Raw genomic sequence first — 23,940 nt, 5'->3', positions numbered from 1 at the left:
GTATTATTACTGTCGCTATCTCTTTAGCCAGCAGACTCCTCAGTTCTGCGAGAGGTTCAACATTTAGCTGCTCCATGTCAAGCTTTCTCGCTCCCACACCAGACACACGTCAAAGTAGCCAGAGCAACTTTATTTACGGATATGACGAGACACGATATGTACGCAATTTCCCGCAAAAACCATCCCCTCAGATCTCAGATATAAATGCTTATTACCATAGTGAATCCGGGTCAAAATCAAGACAAAAACACAATTTGGAAGAAGAATTAATGTTTTGACTAATTTAAATTTAGCTAATTTTGACAAAAAAGTTACATAGTGTAGCTTTAACTAAATGTCTGTGTTGGTGTGTAGGTTTGTTTCAGACTGGGTGTACGGCGGCGTCTTCCGTGACGTTTATAAAGAGTTCATGATTGAGGTCAATGAGGATTATCTGTCCTACAGAGGTGAGTTTCTCAATCTCACGCTTTAATTTTATGTTGAATGTTTAGATTTCTAGCTAAATCCATACATTTTCTGCTGCATTATTAGATTATAAATAAAATGCTGATGGTTTGCGGTTAAATCAGTGATAACAGTCTTAAAATCAATATGTCATTTATGCAGAACCCCCCCCAAAAATGAATGAATCTCTGTCCCCTCAGATAAGAACTTTTGGATGCAGGGCTACACTCTCATTTCGAGGGATGCAGAGGACTGTGTGCCGGTCTTCCTCAAACACATCGCAAACGATGTTTACGTCTGCGGGAAAACAATCAATCTCTGAAAATCTGCTGCCCACAGGTGCCCCTCGAACACTTATGATGCTTTGAACTGCAGAAGTTTGGGGACAAGAAGATTTTTTTTTTTTATGTTTTTGACAACAATGTAATATTTTGAAATATTATTACAATTAAAAATATATTTTGAAATAAAAATAGAAAATAGTTAATTTATTCCTATGATCAAAGCTGAATTTTTAGCATCATTACTCCAGTCTTCAGTGTCACATGATCCTTCAGAAATCATTCTAATATGCTGATTTGCTGCTCAGAAAACATTTATTTTCTTATTATTATTATTATTATTATCAATGTTGAAAACAGTTGTGCTGCTTGATATTTTTGTGGAAATTGAGATTTTTCAGGATTCTTTAATGAAGAGAAAGTAAAAAAAATGGCATTTATTTGAAATATAAATCTTTCGTAACATTATAAATGTCTTTACTGTCACTTTTGATGAATTTAATGCATCCTTACTGAATAAAAATACATTTTTACAGGAGGTGATTTTTGGAAGTTCTGATTTAACTCCATCTGTTCATTAAACAGCACTACATCTTCTGGTCGGATATACCAGTGCCCAGGATCGCTGTGACGTTTTCCCTGCAGGAAGTTGAGGAGATTGAGAGAGACTGTGCCGTGTACCGAGGGCGAATGGAGACGATCGCTAGGCACAGCGCCATCAGCAGGGAGGAGAAGGTACTGCACATGTCACGGTGCTCCGCTTGCCGTTCATATATAGTGAAGTAATTATGAGGTTTTCAAAAAAGCTCATCCAGGTTAAGTGTTTATATGTCTTAAATATGCTCACTTAATTTAGAGACCCAATAACGGTGTGGTGCCCGTACTGTTGGCATGGCAACAGATGAGATTTTAAAATCTGGTCCATTAACCCAGTTTCATCAGGACACTGTGACCTGGGCTAAAATCTGCTTCATTGTTTTGCGTTGAAGTCTGTCTTCCTTTATTTTCCCCTCTCTCTATAAGGCCATGCGGACTGAACAGGCTCGACAGGAGCTCATTAACCAGGTCAGAGAGACAGCGGCCAAGACCCTGGAGAGAATCAGAGGTCAGAAATCTGTCCCTTCAAAACCCAAGCACGCACACACATGCACCTGATGCTGTTAGCAGCTTCTGTCTGGGTAAAATTAGTCTTGCGTAGCCAAACTTGACTTTCATCATAGGCCCTGTCCCATATAGCAGCCTTCTGAATTATAAAAGGAGAAATGGGACGCCCTAAGGGCCAGCAAGTTCACGTTGAGTGAGCCATTTGGGACGGAAATGGGACTTTTCTGCTTATCATGACCAAAAGCTTTTTGATTAGTTTGAGTTTAAAAATTAAAATAAAAACATATATGGATAGAATCTTATTCGAAATATTAATAAAAAGTCATGCTATTAAAATAACACTGATGTGTAAAGTAAACAATGTTTTTTACGCGAGGAGGACACAGTTGTTCTCCTCGTGGAGGTCAAGTATTAATTATCAGGACGACCAGCGAGAGGGAGTTCCTCCCACAGAGTCAGATAAATGAAGTTTACAAGCTGACGTCCTGCTGTTTTCACTCTCGCCCCCTGCAGGCCGCCAGGTGTCGCAGCGTCTGGCGGAGGAGGCCCAGAAGAGAGAACGATTTGAAGAGATGAAACAGCAGCTGGAACTCGACCAGGAGGTGAGGAGCATATTAATAACCAGTCAGTAAAAGCATCTTCCGTGGCTCTAACTTGTGTGGATGTGGTTTCAGTGGCGTAGTGCTGCGAGACGGAAGGAGCAGGAAGATGATTTCAGCTACGCTCGAGAGCTCAGAGAACGAGAGCAGAGGCTGCAGGCCCTCGAGGAGCAGCTGGAGCGCAGGGCACGGTGGGTGGCATACAGTAACACTCAGAAAAACACCAACGATTGAGGCTGAGGCTGTAGAGCGCAGCAGTGACCTCCCACAGGAACTTTATTTCCCTTTCATATTCTCCACAGGCATTTGAGCAAATTATTCAATAAAGCATTATGTGCCATGAACCAAAACAGCTCTCAGATGAATCATAACATTACAAAATTGGATTAAATCCAAAAAAGTATTAAGGAAAAAAGACAAAGGTACAAGATTGTGCTCTTTTATGAGGAAATTAACTACTCATTAAAAACAAAAGTCATTTGCATAAATGTGTAGCCAAGTATGGTGTCCCATACTTGGAATTTGTGCTCTGCATTTCACTCATTCAAGTGCACACACACACACTGTGAACACACACCCGGAGCAGTGGGCAGCTATTTTTGATAGATAAATAGATACAAATCTATTTCACTGTGAAGATAATTAATAGTATTTTTTTTGTATTAATAGTATTAAATAATATAAAGGACTCAAATATCCAGAGAGATCAAAGGCATTAAGGAAATTCAGAATGAAATGATATATTTTCTGTGTGTGTTCAGGATGGATCTGATCGCTCAGTACGGTCAGTTATCAGAAGCCGCTGCTAGACGAGAGCTCAGAGCCATGTGGAAGGTGCAGAGGATGAAACTCGATGAGCGCAGAGTGAACTTCCTGCAGCAAGAGCAACAGAACGTACAGGTCTGATATCAGTTTTTATTGTAGAGTTTGGGTTGTTGCATTATTATTGCAATGGTTTTCATTAGTAATATTAAATTAGTATTAATTTTATAATTATTTTGTAACTTTATTAAAACTATTTATAAAAAAATTGCATTTGTAATGAGTATGTTTTGTATCTTTCTCTGATAATTGCAATGGGGATATTGTGATTATTTGTCATTTTATCCATTTTCAATCAATTATTTTTACTAAAATATATCTGTAAATATGTTAAATATTTTTTTTTTGTGCATTTTAATAGAGAATTTGTAGTACCTGTTTACTAATGCAAAAGTGATTTTTTTTCTTTGTAAAAAAATAGTTTTTAGTAACTTATTTGACTAAAATGTATATTTATAAGTATATAATGCATTATTAATAAAAAAAATGTACAAGAAAATTATTTTTTTTAAATATTAAATTTTTCAATTACAATTATACTGTAGCTAGAAACTATACTAACACAAACCTTTGTTGGTGTCATGTGAAAGTCTCCAGTTCTCAGTTTATGGACCATCCTTTCTAAGTTCCTTAAACTTTTAACTGTCTGGTAGTTGTACTTGCATTAGTAATCATATGTCCAGCAGTTAGCAAAGGGTATATGTTAGCATCATCCATGAAAGTACTGTTTGAAAATGATAGATAAGGGGACATCTTTATCTCTGAGGTGTTATGATTTCTGTTCAGGCTCTTCTGGAGAAGTTTCCTTTAGGTATGGTGGCCCCCCCCCCGGAAACAGCCTACAAACAACAGTCTGCACAACTACACGCTGAGGTCTGTGTGCTGTTCTTTACATATACACATCTATAGCGTCATAAATTTAGCCTACACTGTTGTAATTCTTTTCATTTTACAGCAGAATCTTAGTGAACAGCAAACAGCAGATCCTCCTTTCCCAGAATCCTCTGCTCCTCCCTGCTCTGATGCCAGTGATGAAATGCATGCTCTCATATCAGATGGAATTGACATTGCTGACTTCCTCCCCAAGCCTCCACGCTTCCCTGGCAGTGGTGCCGTGACCCAGGCCCTCCATGACATTGGTTCTGACCTGTTGCAGTTTCCTCAGAAACCCCACCCACAGAAGCCACACTCAACAACCTCCCACATACGTCTTGGACAAAATGTTTCTGAAGTCCTAGAGTCAGTCCTTGTGCCTTGTCCACATGGACAAGCATCCAAGTCTAGCTTCCAATTGGGTCAGTTCACTCCAGAGGTGTCAGTAGGTCAGCCGAAGGCTAGTGTTCATGGACATCCTTCACAGAGCTCAGTGCAGCTGGGAGACTCCACTGCCTCGGGGCGGAACAAGGGTCCGATCCGCTCGGAGTCAAACACCCCTACACAAACCACTCAAGAGCGAACATGTGAGGCAGAGCGCGATAGCCAGTGTGCAGAAAAACAACCAACTGGAGAAGAGACAGGAACAGAGCCCTCGGCGGCCAGCACAGGTTCAGAGCCAAAGCAAGCCACACAGGAGCCAACAGAGAAAGCCAAGTCCTGTGAGAGTGTCAGCCAGCCCTCTCACTGTTCTCAGCCAGAAGAAGAACAATCTGTGTCTCCTCTCATAAGCTTCCATGAGTCAGAGTCTGATACTCATACGAGAAATAACAGCCGTGATCCTGATCCAGCACTGATCTCATCCCAGCCCTCCTCTGATATCCATGGCCATGCCTCTGACGCTCACATAAGGGTTGGTGAACATGTTTCTGAAGTGACCATTCTCATCCCTACCGCTAATATTCATGGCCACGCCTCTGATGCCCATATAAGGGTTGGCGAACATGTTTCTGAGGTAACCACTTCTCTTCCAACCCCTAACATCCATGGCCACGCCTCTGACGCCCATATAAGGGTTGGCGAACATGTTTCTGAGGTAACCACTTCTCTTCCAACCCCTAACATCCATGGCCACGCCTCTGACGCCCATATAAGGGTTGGCGAACACATTTCTGAGGTAAATACTCATATCCCTACTGCTAATATTCATGGCCACGCCTCTGACGCCCATATAAGGGTTGGCAAACATGTTTCTGAGGTAACCACTTCTCTTCCAACCCCTAACATCCATGGCCACGCCCATATAAGGGTTGGCGAACATGTTTCTGAGGTAACCACTTCCCTTCCAACCCCTAACATCCATGGCCACGCCGATATAAGGGTTGGCGAACATGTTTCTGAGGTAACCACTTCCCTTCCAACCCCTAACATCCATGGCCACGCCCATATAAGGGTTGGCGAACATGTTTCTGAGGTAACCACTTCTCTTCCAACCCCTAACATCCATGGCCACGCCGATATAAAGGTTGGCGAACATGTTTCTGAGGTAACCACTTCTCTTCCAACCCCTAACATCCATGGCCACGCCTCTGACGCCCATATAAGGGTTGGTGAACATGTTTCTGAGGTAACCACTTTTCTTCCAACCCCTAACATCCATGGCCACGCCTCTGACTCCCATATAAGGGTTGGCGAACATGTTTCTGAGGTAACCACTTCTCTTCCAACCCCTAACATTCATGGCCACGCCTCTGACGCCCATATAAGGGTTGGCGAACACATTTCTGAGGTAAATACTCATATCCCTACTGCTAATATTCATGGCCACGCCTCTGACGCCCATATAAGGGTTGGCGAACACATTTCTGAGGTAAATACTCATATCCCTACCGCTAATATTCATGGCCACGCCTCTGACGCCCATATAAGGATTGGCGGACACATTTCTGAGGTAAATACTCACATCCCTACCGCTAATATTCATGGCCACGCCTCTGACGCCCATATAAAGGTGGGTGAGTTTGTGTCAGATGTCGCCGCCTCTCGCCCACTTTTGGGCAAATTTGGTCACTCTTCTGACAGCACTCTTAAAGTGGGTTGTGTGATGCCAGACGCTGCCCCTTCATCCACCCCTCTGCCTGGCAGCGCTTTCGGACATTCGTCGGACTCCATGCTAACATTAGGGTGTGTTGTATCAGGCGCAGACCCTCAGCGCTCTGCATTGCCTGGAAGTGAGTACGGACATTCCTCACAGTCTACCTTGGGTAGTGGGTGTGTGGTCAGTGGGATTGAGACTGTTCGACCCAGCTCTCTATACAGCGAAGCCCGTGCGCACACATCAGACTCTGCTCTGGGCATGGGCTGCGTGGTTGGTGGAGTGGTGCCAGGGAGTTTGTACGGTGACAGACTACCAAACAAATTTGTCCGAGCATCAGGAGGCACAGAGACACCAGCTGACTCAGACACCCAGGGTGAGAACGCAACTGCACAAATGTTTAGCAACCTCAGCTACTTTCAGAAAAACTTCAGAATTTTAAAATGATACAAAAAAAATGTAACTCCCATTTTCATTAGAAGTGACATTTTACTCATAGGTACAGATTTCTAATTTTAAGAATTATTTATTTTATGTTTTTTTGTTGATGTCTGTTGGTCATGAACAAAGTAAATTCACTGTGGTTAATGATTTCTTATTTGTATTTGTTATGTTGAAATGCAGCGCCCCCTAGTGAGCTGTTCTCCCTGGATGAGGGATTGTCTGCCTGGGCTCTGGGACTAGGATTGTCCCCTAAAAAGAGTCCAGAGGATCGCTATCTTCTCAGCCTGGCCTCACAGTACCAAGTCGAGCAGTACCAGGACTCATACGGCCTGTTGAGTGAGTACCGGACCAGCTGTCTTCATCATGAACCATCAGAGCTTTCTTTCTTTATATATCAGAAACAGAGAAGTTAGTGTTGTCGTTCCTGCTCTAGCTGCGGCTCCAGAGTCTGAGCTGCTGCTTCAGGTCACGCGGGGCCCGAACGGCCTTCCTGTCGACCCCTCCCTGTACCGGGCCACCGATGCCACTGCTGTTCAGCTCAGCGAAATGATGCCACTTCCTGTGCTCATGAAACACTCTGTTACAACACCACTGATTACACAGTATGTAAACTAGAGCGATTTTCTGATTAATCACAATCTTTATTTGAACTATCCAATTTAGCCTATGCAAATATCAAGCAAGATGTCGATTGGAATCAGTCTATGAATTAAATCAGGCTCTTGTGTACTTTGACCTCTTTACATTGTAACTAAAATATATTTTCAATTGAATCAATGTTAAATCAAAATCCGAATGAAATTGTAAAATAAGTGCCAATATCGAGCCCTGATGTAAACCATAAACAACGCACAAATCCCTGTACACTAAACATCCAAATTTCTCTTTCTCTTAGTGTGTCCATGGTAAATAAGGCCGTGGTGGATTATTTTTTCGTGGAGTTGGGTGTGGAGAAGCATTTTGAAACTCTCAGGCATTTCCTGCTAATGGAGGATGGAGAGTTTGCCCTCTCTCTCAGCAATCAGCTCTTCGAGAAGGTCTCAACACTTAAAATAAGCATAGAAATCTGATGTGAAGAGCTTGTTAAAGGGGCCCTATTATGCATTATGCTATTATGCGTGTTCATCTTTCTTTAGTGTGTAATGTTGCTGTTTGAGCATGAAAAAGGTCTGCAAAGTTACAAAGCACAACGTCACTCCAGCAGAAGTTATTTTCTATATCAGTAACACTGTTTCTGAACTCCCTGAAACACCTCCATTGTAGTCTTGAGTCGAACGAACACATCACAATATTCCTCATTTAAATAATTCCCGCCTAATACGCCAATAAAGGGGTGGGGCCTGGTTGAGTTGCATTAGTAGTGTGTTAAAATTCATGATTATGGTAAGAGGCATGACATTTCCCCAAACACGCTCGAAGCAGTTGACCAATAACAACACACTGATCCAGCCGACCAATCAGAACACATTGTGCTTTTTAGAAGGAGGGGCTTCATAGAGACTGGAATTAAACAGAGCGTTACTGACAGACTGGGAATAGAGGAGCTGCAACAATGGAGAATATGTGAAAAATATATGTTTTGAACATTCAAGCTTGAAAACCTATTCTAGTAGAGCCCAAAAACAAAATCAAGACTTTGAAAAAGTGCATTATTGGTCCCCTTTAAGAAAAGTTTACACAAAATTAGATATAACATTGTCACATAAGTGTAGCATCCAAATATTTAAAATGCTTCTTATTGTGCGCTGTGTGTTTAGCTGGGCAGTGGTCAGACCCCCGGCGAGCTGCTGACCCCGCTGGTGTTGAACTCCATTCTGAATAAAGCGTTACAGTACAGCATTCACGGGGACAGCGAGCTGGCGGCTCACTTCACGTTTGCTCTGCGATACCTTCCTGAGATCTTCCACCCTCACGCTCCAGACTCGCTGAACTGTCTCGAGCTCCGATACAAGGTCAGAGTCAAGGTCACTGTCTTACTGTAGTCTGAGGCTTCTGAAGAGCTGGATGTTTTTTCATGATCTTTCTCTGGTTCTGTAGGTGGACTGGCCGGTGAATATCGTCATCACAGACAGCTGTCTGAATAAATACAACAGACTCTTCTCCTTCCTGCTGCAGCTCAAACACATGGTGTGGTCCCTCCGAGACGTCTGGTTTCACCTCAAGAGGACGGGTACGATTTCTGCCCCGCTTTTTTACTGTTCTCCCACTAAATGTATGAAACTCTTCACACAGTAATCTTCCATCCGATTCGGTTCTCATTTGAAAAAGCTACTGTTATTTAAATCTGTCAGAATGGGTCTGTATAGTTTTGTTCCAATAGCTGAGCTGCCAACAAGGCCACATTTTAAGGTCTGGGTAGATTAGATGGTAAGCAAACAATCACTTCTCGTAATCAACATGTTGGATGCAGAAATGGAGAAATGGACAGGAATAAAGATCTGAGCAACTTGACACGGGCCAAATTTTTATGGCAAGGCGACCGGTCTCAGAGTATCTCTATGGCAAGGTTTGTGTCACTCCCAGCCAGCAGTGGTGAGGATTCACCAGGTCGGCGAGCCGACGGAGGGAGTGTGACGCTCTGATCAATGTTCTGATGGGAAACCCTGGATCTGGTCATTCATGTGGATGTAAATTTGACACGTTCCACCTCCTAAACATTGTTACAGAGCAGTGACAGCCCTTCATGACACTGCTGTTCCTGGTGGAAGTGGCTCTTTCAGCTGGATGCACATTGTTCAGGAATGGTTTGAGGAACATGATGAAGAGTTCATTATTAATAATAATAATGAAAAATAAAATTTTCCGTCTCTCAGCGCTGGTGAAAGGTGCCGGTCGCTCCGTTCAGTTCCATCAGCTGCAGCTGTACAGACACGAGATGCAGCACTTTGTGAAGGTGATCCAGGGCTACATCGCTAACCAGATCCTGCAGGTGTCCTGGAGCGAGTTCAAACAAAAACTGAGCAGTGCCAACGATCTGGACGCCATTCACCGCACACACGCCGAATACCTCAACAGAGCCATCTTCAGGTGAGGACTCGTGTCCCACATGACACATTCAGTGATTAATATACAGATATCTAGAGAAGTGGTGTATTCTCTCAGGGGTTTGCTGACGGAGAAAGCCGCCCCCGTCATGAACATCATCCACAGCATCTTCAGCCTGATCCTGAAGTTTCGCGGTCAGCTGATCGCGCAGCCGTGGGAGCTCCAGCAGGGGGAGCCGGTGCACCCCAGCTTCATCGCCATGCAGCAGTCCTACAACACCTTCAAGTATTACTCCCGCTTCCTGTTCAAAGGTGAGCTGCTGCTACAGGTGCAAACGCTGAGAGATCACAGGCGTGACAGGGGCCGATAAGATTAGAGCGCCACACCTGCTAACTCAGATACAGACAGAGAGATGTGTGTGCCTTACCGTCAGCAGAACAATGCGATAATGAGATGTAGCTGAAAACAACTATTCCTCAATACGGTCAGTGTTTGTGTATTTGCTTGGAACATTTGGACAGGACAGCAATAAACAAGTACATTCAAAATACAAAAGTAAAAATAAAAAATAAATGAAAATAATCAATGCCGTTTTTTTTTAATAATTGTTGGATATTTGATCATGAGATAAGATATATGGAGATGGAGATTTAGATGGAGAGCAGCATTTATATTAAATATAAATATATAAACCAGCATAATCAATTTTCACCTATTTATTTTACTCAAATAGAATTTTTGTTTTGAAGTAAATTGCTGAATCATTGTTTGAAGTGGTAAATTTAAACTGTTAGACAATTGGCTTCTGGAAATTGTATTTTTGTTATATGTATGTATATTACATTTTATATATATATATATATATATATATATATATATATATATATATATATGCATAATTTTTTAATAGGCAAGTAGTTTTTCCCACTAATTTGACTGTATACTGGTTAAACATTTTTTTTTTTTTTTTTTTCAATAAAACATTTTTAGTAACGTTTTATCAACTAATTAAAAATATATATATTTTCTTAATTTCTATTTTATCCAAAAAGTAACTGTTGGCAATGCTTTAATTTATAAACATTTATTATTTGCAATAATACAGTTATAAATTCATATACTTTCTCTTGAAAACGTTGGCAAGACATTACGGCTGTATTTATCATGTTGAGCTCATCCACGCTGAAGACCATCTCAGTTAATTAATCAGACAGACATGTTCAGTTAATTAATCAGACATGTTGAATCTATTGGCATCTTTTTTGTTGGTGTTGTTGTTGAGAATTAAACCACAAATCCCACAAAAATATCTCTTTATTATTGCTGTCATATGTGCAGTTTGCGAGACGAGACGACGCTGTAAAACTAACCAGATGGCACAGTCTTTAGAAAATTAAACTGGCTAAATAAATACTGTATCGTTGCCAGCAAAGTCGTCACAAATACAGCTTGTTCTTGAGCAGAGATCCATACAAGCTAAATGTTCCAGCAAGACATTCAGACGTGTAATAAAACAGCTATATTAGTCCAAAGGGTTCACATCACACACTTTTGTAGCGTTTTATCATTCCTTAAATGTCACTCAGGATTTCTTGTGCCAGAATAATTACCATAACTTACTTTTACATAAGTTTGCTCACTAGTAAAAAAAAGTGTTTTAATGCTGTTTTAGCCATTTTGTAAATAAGCTTTCAAAAGAAGAAAAATCATATTTTCAATTACATTTTTTTTCAATGGATAATTGTTCCTTTTAACCGGAGTTAAATAACAGTGTATATGATTGTTTTTTACAGTGGTGACCAAACTGGTGGATAAAGGCTATCAGCCCCATCTGGAGGACTTCCTGTTGCGGATCAACCTCAATAACTACTACAAAGACTCTTGATTGTCCTGCCCGTGTGTGTGTGTGTGTGTGTGTGTGTGTGTGTGTGTGAACGAGCCCTCCGGACCTCCTGCTTCAGTGTTCATGTCAGTATGTGTGTTTATCACCAAAGCTGTCTGATGAACTCAAATCAAGTTGTGCAGTGACGCTTTAATCCACAAAAGCTGAATGATGTGATGTGTAAAATAAAATATTTAATTTTCAGATTGCTTTCTCATGACTCTTACGTTAGAAATGGTCACAAAGCTTTATTAAAGAGTTTTACATTCTGAAAAGATGATACATGGGCAGAATCTGACAGTCCAATAACTGCTGCACATCATGTTGATGAATGATTTTATTTTTCAGCATACATCATGCTCAAGCTCATCGCAGGTTAAATGTCGGATTGTTACTGAGGCATATTTAAAGTTCGAGGAACACTTCAAGATCAGTTCGTGATAAATGTAAACAACAGTTCAACTTCATTCAAATCACTAACAAACCACTTTCAGAACGTTATTTCTACACGTTACCTTCAGTACAAACAAACGATTACAGATAAATGAGTATGTACTTAATGAAGCGCAGTGGACGTGCGGCTCCTCCTGCACAAACCAAACTGATCACACAGGAAATACTGAGAGGGAAAACTACTATTTCGTTTTGTTACCAGACTCCCCCTGAGATTAATTTTTCCACAGAATGAATGTTAAAATATATGCTGCAGTTTTTTTTTTTTCATCTACAGGATTTGTCTGAATTTCTGATTTCATTTTAAGTATTGTAAAAGGTATTAATTGTAAACAGACCACAGGAAGTTAGTGTTTTTAAATTAAAGTGCACCTAAATTGCACGTAAAAAAAAAAAAAAAAGAACTAAAAATATAGAGAAAAAAAAAGTGCAATTTTGTTTTGCATTCTGCTGAATCCCAATTTGCATACTTCATAATAAAAGTAAATACTTCACTGGTGATGGTTAACTCGTAATATATGCATGAAAGCATTGCCGTCTAGCAAAATCATTAACATTTCGGTTTAAGTGTTTATAAACTGCTGCTTCAGCTTTATATTCCTCGCCATTTTACCAACAGCAACACAAACATCTCTTTCAAAGCAATATTAGCATGCACAAATCCATATTTCAAGTGTTCAACGTGCTGAGATTTGAGATGCAGTATGCAAATTGAGATTCATTTCAGATTTGCCAGACTTAATTATAAACAGCATCACAATAAAAGTGGAATGGTTGCTGTATGGAATGTTAATTATGATGTGCTGAAAAACCTGTCAGATGCAACAGGAACCAAGAAAGTGCAAATAAAGTTTCAGATTTCATTGTGTTTGCTGACAATGTAGTGTGAAAAATAAGAAATTCTCCTGTATTATGATTGAACTATTAGGTATTAAAAAAATCAGCTTGTAGCTGAAACTACATCTGACGTTATGAAACTATTTTAAATGTAAAAATACAATGAAAATCAAAATGCAAATAGAATCGATAAAAGAGACACCCTTTCTTAAAGGGACAGTACACCCAAAAAAAGAAACCTCGAGTTGCTCGAGTTGAACTGTTTAACTCTATAAAGTACCATTTACATAATAAAATTGGTTCATAGTACTCATGCACTATATTCAGAGTCATGCAATACTATTGGCATGAGGAACAAACCAAATTTTAAACAATTATTTGCGTAGGAAATGGTGAGAATATTTATTGTTGGGTGAATTATTCCTTTAACATGTAAACTCGTGTCTGATGATTTCGAACTGAAAGGTTAAAACAAGACTGACACCTTTAACCTTCATCTTTTCTATCGTGAGCATCTAAACTGGGTAAGTGTTAAACAAACGAGTGGCGTTCCCTCGACCACCTGTTGCTTTCCTTCATGTAGTCTGTCTGGAGAGAGAGAGGGAGGACAGGAGAAGAGCAGCAGGTAATGGAAGTGTGTGTGTGTGTGTGTGTGTGTGTTCAGATCAGGCCTCTGACTCCTGGTCTTCCTGTCCGGAAGCTTCGGCTGCATCTCCCGTCTCGCTCTCCAGCAGAAGAAACTTCCCATCGTTTGTCAGGGGCATTGACTTCATCAGCTGGGCCAGCGCTTCAGGGTCCTGATACACACATGAGGATCAAAGTCATGACAATCACAAGATGAAATTCAAAAACTGACCCTACTTATGTTCTTTAAAAATAAAATAAAAATAATAATATTAATAATAATAATATTATATATATATATATATATATATATATATATATATATACACACTGAACAAAATTATAAACGCAACACTTTTGTTTTTGCCCCCATTTTTCATGAGCTGAACTCAAAGATCTAAGACTTTTTCTATATACACAAAAGGCCTATTTCTCTCAAATATTGTTCACAAATCTGTCTAAATCTGTGTTAGTGAGCACTTCTCCTTTGCCGAGATAATCCATCCACCTCACAGGTGTGGCATATCAAGATGCTGATTAGACAGCATGATTACTGCACAGGTGTGCCTTAGGCTGGCCACAATAAAAGGCCACTCTAAAATGGGCTTATATTCTGCTTTACCTTCTTTGCCTCTGAGATCTCTTTCCCCAGGTTTATCGTGAAACAAATCTGAGGAGAAACAGCAAAAATCCCAGGAGTTAATCAGATATTAAATGTGAGAAGTAAGCGTTATGGTTTATGGTTTTGCAGACTGACCTTCTCTCCTTCAGTGTTACTCTCGAACACGAATACGCTGAAGGAGGGTTCACCGTCGCCTCCGTTGCTCCAGTCGCTCCCCTCCAGAACGAAGCCCATCAGCCTGCTGTTCTCCTGATGGGCCGCAAACTGAGACACGTCCTTTAGCTGGAACTGACACACACACACACACCTGAGATGTAGACAGATTTCAGTTCAGTGAGCAGTGTTAGAAATAAATAAACACTTACACTGATCTTGGTGACTTGAGTCTGTGGATCGATCAATCTGTCGACAGAAACAAAAACGTTTTAAGCCCCCCGAGAGTCCTGTAAAAATGTCAATATTTGAAACACTGCATTTCAGAAGTGAGCCGCCCGACGCACCTGATGCAGGCACTGCTGACCATCAGATGGGATTCGGTGGTTTTGAAGATGTTGTGGATTGCGCGAGCGGCGAGAACCTGCCTCATGGCTTCATAGATCACTTCCTGTGTGTGACCGGCCCGAACGGCCATCGAACCCAAGAACCGCACAGCAAACACCTGCTGCAGGAGGGAATCTGGGAGATTTCAGAGAGGAAAAGGAGAAATTAGAGAAATTTAAAGCCTATTTAAGGAGCATAATATGTAATTAATCATAATCCTCATCATAATGTGAGCTTTTACTTTTGAAGATTTTTCTATAATTCTGTTATTTTTAACTCTTTCGCCGGAAATTTCCGTCTTTTCCACGTTTTCATTGTTATACGGTAGAGGGCGCTATAACACATCTTCTGAAAGAGTACTGAATCTCCTCATCAAAAACACAGGCGAAGAAGAAAAAGAAACAAGCGATATCATATGTGAGCAGATGCATATGTAAAATAACGCAATCATCAACATTAAATGGCATAGATATCAAAACGGCCAAATGCCATAATGTGCGATTAATCATGTTTTTCATCATATAGTAAGGTTTTACATTTGATTTTTTTCTATAATTCTCAAAGTAATACAGTGATTTTCAAAATCATAAAATGTATATATATTTTTTTTTAAATGTATATATATATATATACACAATTTTAAAAATATAATAAAAAGCAATTAATAATAATTATTTCTACATTATTAGTAGTATATTCATTAACCATGCTATTTACATTGTAAATCAAAGTATTTCAGTGAAATGGTACATATCCACTTTTTTCTGTTAGTGTTTATTTGCTGTCGCAGGAACATTGATAAATAGTGAGTTGAAACGGATTCGTCTCACCATGTGTGTCTGAACCGTTGTCATCGTCCTCCGTCTCACCGAAGGGGTTTGTGCGTCTGTCAGAATACAAGCAGTTAAAACTGAGCAGAATTACCCAGATCGAGAAACAAGCACAGACAGTAAAACTATAAACACGCTGTAAAATCATAAACAGGCTGTAAAATGATAAATCTATACAAACACTTCACTAAAAAAGGGCAAACAGACTGTTAATGTGTTCTGGTGATTTTTGACCTCTGACCTTGCTCCGGCTCGGTTCTGGTCCAGGAACTCGGACGCGGGCAGAACGATGTCGAACTGGATCGGCGTTCCCGGGGCGATCAGATCTTCGGGCTCGAGGGTCGCAGGGGGTTTCTGAGGCTCTCTAGCGGTCACACCGCCTGGTTTCGCACTACGGATCAGAGAAAAACAGACTTTTTTAAACCAAATCATTTATAAAAATGTATTAACAGATAATAAACTACAGATATAGGAGTGAACTGGAATGAAAGGAGTGTTTAGTTGTCATCCTCAGATGTGAAATATTCGTACCGGTCAGGGTTAGGAGAACCTTCAGCTCTCTTCTCGAAACTGGTGATGGGCGTCACAGCCTGAAGAGCCGTCTGGTGCAACCTGATCGCCACAGCCTGAAAACAACAGCAGAACACACTTCACAGCCTGAAAACAACAGCAGAACACACTTCACAGCCTGAAAACAACAGCACAAAACAGGATGGATGGATGGATGGATGGATGGATACCTCAGGATTGTCGGTTAGATAAATCTGTCTGGAAATGTTGTTCAGGGTGCAAATCCACTGTGGATACAAATGAAAAACGTGTAAAGAAAGAAATAAACATCATAATGTTGTATAAATCAATCTATTAAAATGTATTGCTTTTTGTAAAACATCTTTATTGAAGCGTGTAAATACCTCCTCATATTCCTTCTTACTCTCGGCCTGAAGAATCAGAGACCTGAAGACCGAGAGAAACAACAGTGAGGGATCACACTGACAGAGAACATCAGGAATAATGATCAGATCTGCAGATCAGCTCCTCATCATTCATCTGAGTTCAGTCCTCCAGCGGGACGTTCATCATGAGGGGTGAGACTGATGGATCAGAGGAAACCCTGGACTCACTGGGGGAATCAACGTTCCCTTCAGAACTGTGACCCATATTTTCTCTCTATTTTCTCTCTCTCTATTTTCTCTCATCTATCTATACATATATACTTAATATATGTTCATTTTAGTATTTTATAAGTATATAATTTTAACATGTAAATTGAAAATATATTGAAATTGTACTCATTTTACTTCTAATATTTATTTTAGTTTTATTAAATGAAATATCTATACACTGAATATACATTAAATTATATATAATTATAGTTATATAATTACCATAAAATCAACATAATATACCATTATATGTATGTATATATATATATATATATATATACTTTTATTTTATTGGAGTATATGTAAATATATAATATTATAATTAATAAAATGTAATTAATATATATTTTTTAAATATATGAAATTATATTCAAATATACATAATTTACATTAAATTATGTATAATTATACATATATATATATTATACATATATATATACCATTTTATATATGTATATTTTACCATTATATGTATATATATATATATATTAATATAATTAATAAAATGTAATTAATATATATTTTTGAAATATATATATAATTACATTTATTTAAATTTAAATATATGGAAATATATAATATTAATATTATAAACATTAATGTGTTCATCTATTTTTTAAATCTATTAAATTATATATAAATTATATTAACATTTGACACATTCAAGGTTCACATGTTCAAAGCCGCAAACGCTGTTTCCGTACGTTTTGCCGTTGGGTGAAGTGATCTGGAAGCAGTATCGCCGGTCCTCACACTCCACCGCCATGACAGAACTGTTGTCCAGATCCAGAACCATCCCGCCAGCCACTGCGCCCCGCGGCTGACACATCAGGTTCCCCCCCTGCGTGAAGAAGAACAGCCTGTCCCACGCCGTGGTCACCAGCCCCGTCTTACTGCGGGACACAGAGCTCAGCGTGTTAAACCAGACACCTCACCTGCGAACTTCACCAAATCTGACCGAGATCAAGTGACCCGTACTTCCTGATGTTGAGGTAACCGGCTTTCTGGATGAGGGTGCGATTCACGGGGATGTGATGGTGGTCCGGCATGTAGACAGTGTCATCCACGGACAGGAGCTCTCTCTGAGACGAGCGCATGACCTCTGCCTCGACCTCTAACTGAGACTCAATGCTGAAGCACAGAGAGAGAGCGTGAGGGAATCACAGACAATCCTCACACACGTGTGTGTGTGTGTGTGTGTGTGCTCTGAAATAATGACATGTCCTTTACCTCCGATTCATGCTGGAAACTGAGCTTAGAAAACTGTCCATCTTCTTCGACACCAGCTCCATCCCCTTCTTAAAGAAATTTACCTGTGGAAAACCAAACAGGATTGAAGATTATTCAGATACACTGATTCTAATGCACACAAATAACACTTAAATTGAAGCCAAAAGTCCTGAGGTCATGCATTAGTCAGTTAAGAGCTGATGTTGGGCACGATGCAAAGGATACGCACAACCTCAAGTGTCTAATTGATTTATTGCTGTTAAAAAAGGAGCTGTAAGAATATGATAAAAAGACACCAATGTACAAGAAATATAATATATAATATAATATTTATATAGAAGATAAAGCAAATAAAATAGTATGTTTGACATTATTTTCTGCAGTAGTATAAATAAGTATATAATAATAATATAATAATATTTTAAAAAATTATTTGTCTACTTAGAATTTAATATGAAAAAAGAAAATATTTATATAAATATTCATATTAATAGAAAATAAAACCAGCATTTAACATTATTATTTTAATAAGTAATATAACTAACAAAATATTTTTTTTATTAAAAACAAAATCATTCATTTTCAAATTTCTTCACTGAAATTTAATACAGTATGATGTTCCGGAAATAACTATAATTTTTATTAATATGTATATTATTATTAATAATAATAATAATAATATTAAAATATAATACCAAGCAAAATAAAATTGTATTTTTGAAATTATTATTTTAATATCTTAAAATATTTTAAAATAATTTATTTTCACATTCTTCTATTTGGAATTTAATACGATGCTCTGGAAATAACTGAATTAATATTAAAATAAATATTAATATAAATTTAAAAATGCATACAATGCCGTATTTAAAACAGTATTTTTGAAATAATAATTTTATTTTTTTATTTGATAATTTTTTTACTATTTGAATACATTTCATTATAAAAATACAAAACACTCATTCATATTATTAGTATTATTAAAAAAATACCAAGCAGGATAAAACTGTATTTTTGAAATTATTATTAAAACATTTTAAAATAACATTTTTAAATTTGTCTTTTCAGATAAAAAAAAAAAAAAAAGTAAGTACCTTTTTTTAATTGTTTTTTCATAAGCATCATGATGTATATTGTTATTGACCAACATTTTCGAGAATATCATGTATTTCTTCATACAGCCCACCCCTAGACGACATGCATTAATGGATGTGTTGTTCTCAAACGCAGCTCATCCATGAGAGTGTGAAGCAGTGTGTGACGGCGAGTGTCAGACCTGAGCGTGTGTGAATCCCAGCATGGGCTCCAGCATGGCCACTTTCTTCCTGTACTGGAGCGCGTTCAGAGCGCAATAATACTGCATGGCGGCCTGATGCTGCTTCCTGCGGGAGTACGCCACCTCTCTCACCACCTCGGCTTTAACCTGTCCACACACACACACATCTAACTCAGTGCTGGACTCTCTCACACCACCTCGGCTTTAACCTGTCCACACACACACACATCTAACTCAGTGCTGGACTCTCTCGCATACAGATGCGCATTTACATCAATATTTACCTTTTCATTCTCTCTCTTCTTAGGTAGACGACTGTATTTCACCATGGCAGCTTCATGCTCTGGAGAGACAAAGAGAGACAGAATGTAATGTGATTTTCATTCAGCATATAAATATTGTTCTATCATCCACTAATAATAAATAAAGAGAAATGATTAACTTCATACCGTCACTGGCAATGCCGAATATCTCCTTCAGTGTGCTGATCTCTGAAAACAAATTCATCACAGCTCTTTAAAATTTTTGGTTGAAGTCAGACAGTCTGACACTTCACTGGATCATATCATCGAAAACACGATTTTCACTTTTGAAAAACATAAAAATACATACAAAAAGTATTTAAATAAATACATATAAGAGTCTTAAAGGTATGGTAAACATCAGAGGGATGGTGAAAATACTCATGAAATTATTAAAGAAACATTGATTGAGATATGAGTGATTTAAGAAGTATGCTTGTTTATAATAATAAACAAAAAAGTAAAGAAATATTTGTTATTTGTCTGCTTAAAATTTAATATGATAAAATAGACACCAGTGTTCAAGAAATAACTGAATCAATATCAAAATTAATATCAATATTAATTTAAATACAAGAAAAAAATAGTGTTTTTGAGATTGTTATTTTAATAAGTGTAATATACATAATATAATAATTTTATTATTTAAAAAAAAAAAAAAAAAAAAAGTGTCCACTTTTGGAAATAACTGAATTAATATTAAAATATATTAAAATATATTAAATTCAATTACTTTTTTTATTTGAATTAAAATTAAAAAATATATAAAAATGCATTATATTGTAAATAAAAACGCTGCAACAGTGAAGAGCATGATCTTTGAAGCGAGGGTCGCACCTGTAAGGTCCTTCTCTCTGAACCGCACCATGGGAAACACCATCTTATCAGCGATCTGTGTGGCCAACTCATTGTGCAGAGAGTTCAGCTAGAGAGAAAATAAGAGATTTGTTATTCAAATATCAATGTTATTCAAATATTTATAAAATATTACTGTGGTGTGTTTTGACAGTAATGTCACACTGAATTGTTGCCACTTTACATTATAATCTGAATAATATGAACTTAAATTCTGCAGTATGTGAGGCAAATGATGAAGGTCATGTGATCTCGCTGAAGGTCACATGATCAGGTGATCTCGCCACCTTGGCAAACATCAAACAACCAGCATGAGAGAAACAGCCCACACCAGCTGCCACATGACTGATGGACTCGTTCTGACAGAGACACACCAACACACACACACACACACACACACACCACAGGAGTCTCCTCACCTCTTCCACGCTTTTGGCGAAGTGCTGTAAAGTGTTGATCACCTCTTCATCGCCTTTCGCCAGAGCAAAATTCTGCACTCACAAACCATCATGACAGATTTATTGATAACTCATCTGATATTCAGACGTTCCCAGAACTCATCGTGGCTGCTAATGCACTGCTGTCGTTTAAAAGCGCTCACCTGCTTCTCATACTCCAAGAGCTGCTTAGAAAGCTGTTCGGTCGCCAGAGCCATTTCATTCTGCGAACAGGAAACCCAGTTAGTCAGAGGAAGAATCAGAGCCAGCACCAGTTAGTTTGCATGGGGATCTTTCTGAGGAAACAAGCTTTTAAAGGGGCTTATTTTATTAATTTTTATCATATAAAATTATTAAATATAAAGTCATATTTACATGAGTAATATACATAAATATTTATTTTTAACTATGTTCATATAATTTTTATATGCCAAACATAATCCAAAAATATGAATCATGGTTTATATATTTATTCAGGATTTATAAACATAAATTCAGACTTTTAACTATACATTCAGGATTTGCATTTACATATTCAGGATTAATAACTATATATACAAACCTATAACTATATTCAGATTTTTCTATGTATTCATGGTTTACATTTATTTTGAGTTACATTCAGATTTACATCCATACATTTACATTTATATATTCAGATATGCATATTTATATTCAGATTTGCCTCTTTATATTCTGATTTGCATTTATATATTCTGAGTAATAACTACATAATCATAAAATAAATATTTATAAACTTGCATACCTAGAATTGCAACTTTATATTCAGGGTTTATAAATATGTATGAAGATTTCATATAATTATTTCCTGTTTGGACCTTCATAAAATATATTTACATTTAATGATTCAGAGTTTGCAATACATTTAAAGGGTTAGTTCACCCAAAAATAAAAATGATAATGTCAGAGGTCACTGAAACTAGACTCGCGTATGGCCGTTTCCGGAAGTCAGTCATTATAGTTTATAAAGTTATGAATATGGATATTTTTCATACAAAAATGCATCGCTCACTTCAGAAGGCCTTTATTAACCCCTAGAGCTGTATGGATTACTATTATGACGGATGGATGCGCTTTTTTGGCCTTCAAAACTCTATTCACTGCCATTATAAAGCTTGGAAGAGCCAGGATACTTTTAATATAACTCTTATTGTGTTTGGCTGAAAGAAGACAGTCATATACACCTAGGATGGCTTGAGGGTGAGTGATTATGGGATAATTTTCATTTTTTGGGTGAACTAACTCTTTGACATTTATCATGCGCCATATTTCCAAGAATAACAGCATAATCAGTTGAAAATAACACAGGTTTAACATTAGGATTTGATTGGATTGTAGATGCTGTGATACCATTGGTTATTATTTTCTCCCCGCCCCTGAGGCCTTGATGACATCAGCAGAAAAGAAAATCAGTTTCAGTTTGCAAACTTTTCTCTTTAAAATACCATGCACTGATAAATCGTGATCAATAAGCAGAATATTTATTTAGATATAGTCAATTTCGATTTTATGCCTCCACTGTTGAAGTCAATGTGAACACGTGTGTGTGTGTACCTGTGCTCCAAACACTCTCTGCATAGACTGGAGCAGCTGGTTTGTGTAGTTAGTGAGCGTGCCTGCATCCTCTTCAAACACACTGAGCAAGGACCGCGTCTGCCACAGAAAACACACGATATTCACACAGTGTTAAATGTGCTAAGCATGCGTGTAGCGTGAAGCATGCTGGGTGTATCCACAGGTGTGTTCTGTCAGGGATCAGGACTGACTTCTGGGTGTGTTTCCAATGCAAACAAAGCGACTGGCCGGGCGGAGCAGCTGTGGGTTCATAATCTCAAATAGAGCATTATGGGGTATGACTCAGACACATAACTTGTGCGTATAAAGTAAATCATTAGTTCACTGAGAATATCACAAGTATGTGGGAACAGCTTCACGACGAGTTGAACTGCAATAACATAGCATGCGAATTAGGCCTAATTATGATTCTTGCATAGCTAATAATAATCAAAACCGGTTGCAAGACTGTACAGTGTTACGTCAACGTTTTTTTTGTGTGCTCCACCTTATGTCTCACATGCTGATCTGATGTCTCTGATTATTTGTTGTTGTTTCTGATCTGCCAGTGATGTCTAAGTACTGATACCGGTAACACTTTATTTTACAGTGTCCTTGTTACATGTACTTACCATAGTATTAACAGTAAATTATGCATCATGCAACTAACCTTCAACCAAATCCTAATCCTACCCTAACCCTATAGTAAGTACATACATGTAGTTTCTTAATATCAGTACTTAAATATATAATTACACTAGTCTGTAACAATTACACCTTAAAATAAAGTGTAACCCTGTCACCATATAATAGATCTGATACAACATATGTGATCTAATGTATCAGGATCAGACTTTTGTGGGCTTTACCAACTAAACAACATCTCACACTCCTCCCATACAGGCCCCTCCATTCACAACTCCACTGCCAGCAAAACATTTACAGCTTTAAAGCACCAAATCTGAAAATAAGACGCGCGTTTGTAGCGTCAGATGCACGTATGTTTGACGCGCGTCTCTCATTTATAAACATATGATCAACATACGTGCAGGATGTGTCTCGCGTCTCATCTATGGCTCTTATCTAGGAATAAAACACTTTGAATAATAAACTATGCAAGCAGTTATATAAACTTAACGAGCTGAAGTGATCCCCTACTTAATGTGCACTTAAATTGATGTTTTATTTAGATTAGCTCGCACATATGCTCTGCGAACAGCGACATACGCGCGTCTCGACAGCCGCATCATCAGTTTTGCAACGCAAAACGCACAAAACCGAACAGTTATGAGTGCTGAAACATTGAACAAAGATCCAGGATACAAATGTTTACCTGCGGACTGTCCTGCAGGGCCTCCTCGAGTAATAATTTGTGGTGTACGGCAGGCATCTTTCGCGTCGGAGACAGTGAGAATGGAATAAAAGGACGAGGACTACATTTCCCAGCATGCAGCTGCTCAAATACGAACCGGAACTGCTTTGGTTGCATGCTGGGAAAAGCAGTCCTCTTTACTGAGCATTGACTCTGCTTCAAAAATACACCTGAATAAAGCATACATAATAATAATGATAAAGTATATTGTCATTAAAAACGAGGTGGAACTCAAAACAAAGATAAAGTGTTATTTTTTGGGGTTGAAAAGTTTCCTGACTTATATCCCACA

General features: G+C 38.3%; 2 protein-coding genes across 2 annotated transcripts in view; one reads left to right on the top strand and one right to left on the bottom strand.

Annotated features, from left to right (window-relative positions):
* tubgcp6 (tubulin gamma complex component 6) overlaps positions 1–11,734 on the top strand; it is a 19,193-nt gene extending 7,459 nt beyond the window's left edge. The window contains 19 exon segments of the mRNA XM_084095233.1: positions 28–158; positions 355–446; positions 645–758; positions 761–783; positions 1,311–1,460; positions 1,749–1,830; positions 2,343–2,431; positions 2,504–2,619; positions 3,190–3,328; positions 4,037–4,123; positions 4,206–6,594; positions 6,843–6,998; positions 7,096–7,264; positions 7,558–7,699; positions 8,420–8,614; positions 8,700–8,832; positions 9,476–9,689; positions 9,765–9,958; positions 11,441–11,734. Coding sequence (XP_083951359.1) covers positions 28–158; positions 355–446; positions 645–758; positions 761–783; positions 1,311–1,460; positions 1,749–1,830; positions 2,343–2,431; positions 2,504–2,619; positions 3,190–3,328; positions 4,037–4,123; positions 4,206–6,594; positions 6,843–6,998; positions 7,096–7,264; positions 7,558–7,699; positions 8,420–8,614; positions 8,700–8,832; positions 9,476–9,689; positions 9,765–9,958; positions 11,441–11,532 — 4,707 coding nt within the window. The 3' untranslated portion in view covers positions 11,533–11,734.
* A 23-nt stretch (positions 11,735–11,757) lies between these two features.
* Positions 11,758–23,716, bottom strand: appl2 (adaptor protein, phosphotyrosine interaction, PH domain and leucine zipper containing 2). The gene is made up of 21 exons (XM_084094416.1): positions 23,610–23,716; positions 22,277–22,375; positions 20,866–20,925; positions 20,684–20,755; positions 20,247–20,334; positions 19,557–19,598; positions 19,392–19,450; positions 19,108–19,254; positions 17,832–17,914; positions 17,580–17,732; positions 17,306–17,494; positions 16,350–16,392; positions 16,176–16,232; positions 15,967–16,061; positions 15,677–15,826; positions 15,436–15,491; positions 14,566–14,740; positions 14,431–14,467; positions 14,201–14,353; positions 14,066–14,113; positions 11,758–13,616 (listed from the first exon to the last, which is right to left on the bottom strand). The coding sequence occupies exons 1-21, from the start codon at positions 23,664–23,666 to the stop codon at positions 13,485–13,487; spliced, it is 1,995 nt and encodes a 664-aa protein (XP_083950542.1). The 5' UTR covers positions 23,667–23,716; the 3' UTR covers positions 11,758–13,484.
* Positions 23,717–23,940: the final 224 nt, after the last annotated feature.

The sequence above is a fragment of the Abramis brama genome (assembly GCF_963993115.1).
Source record: "Abramis brama genome assembly, chromosome: 20".
NCBI lineage: Eukaryota > Metazoa > Chordata > Actinopteri > Cypriniformes > Leuciscidae > Abramis > Abramis brama.
This window is presented reverse-complemented; position numbering and strand designations above follow the sequence as displayed.

What these genes read in the sequence shown, in the direction of transcription:
- appl2 (XM_084094416.1), bottom strand. Translation starts at nt 23,666, where the DNA reads ATGCCTGCCGTACACCACAAATTATTACTCGAGGAGGCCCTGCAGGAC. An exon ending in CCCTGCAGGACAGTCCGCAG is followed by an intron (nt 22,376 to 23,609) that starts GTAAACATTTGT and finishes TTTCTGTGGCAG; the next exon opens with ACGCGGTCCTTGCTCAGTGT. An exon ending in TCGCCAAAAGCGTGGAAGAG is followed by an intron (nt 20,335 to 20,683) that starts GTGAGGAGACTC and finishes TTTTCTCTCTAG; the next exon opens with CTGAACTCTCTGCACAATGA.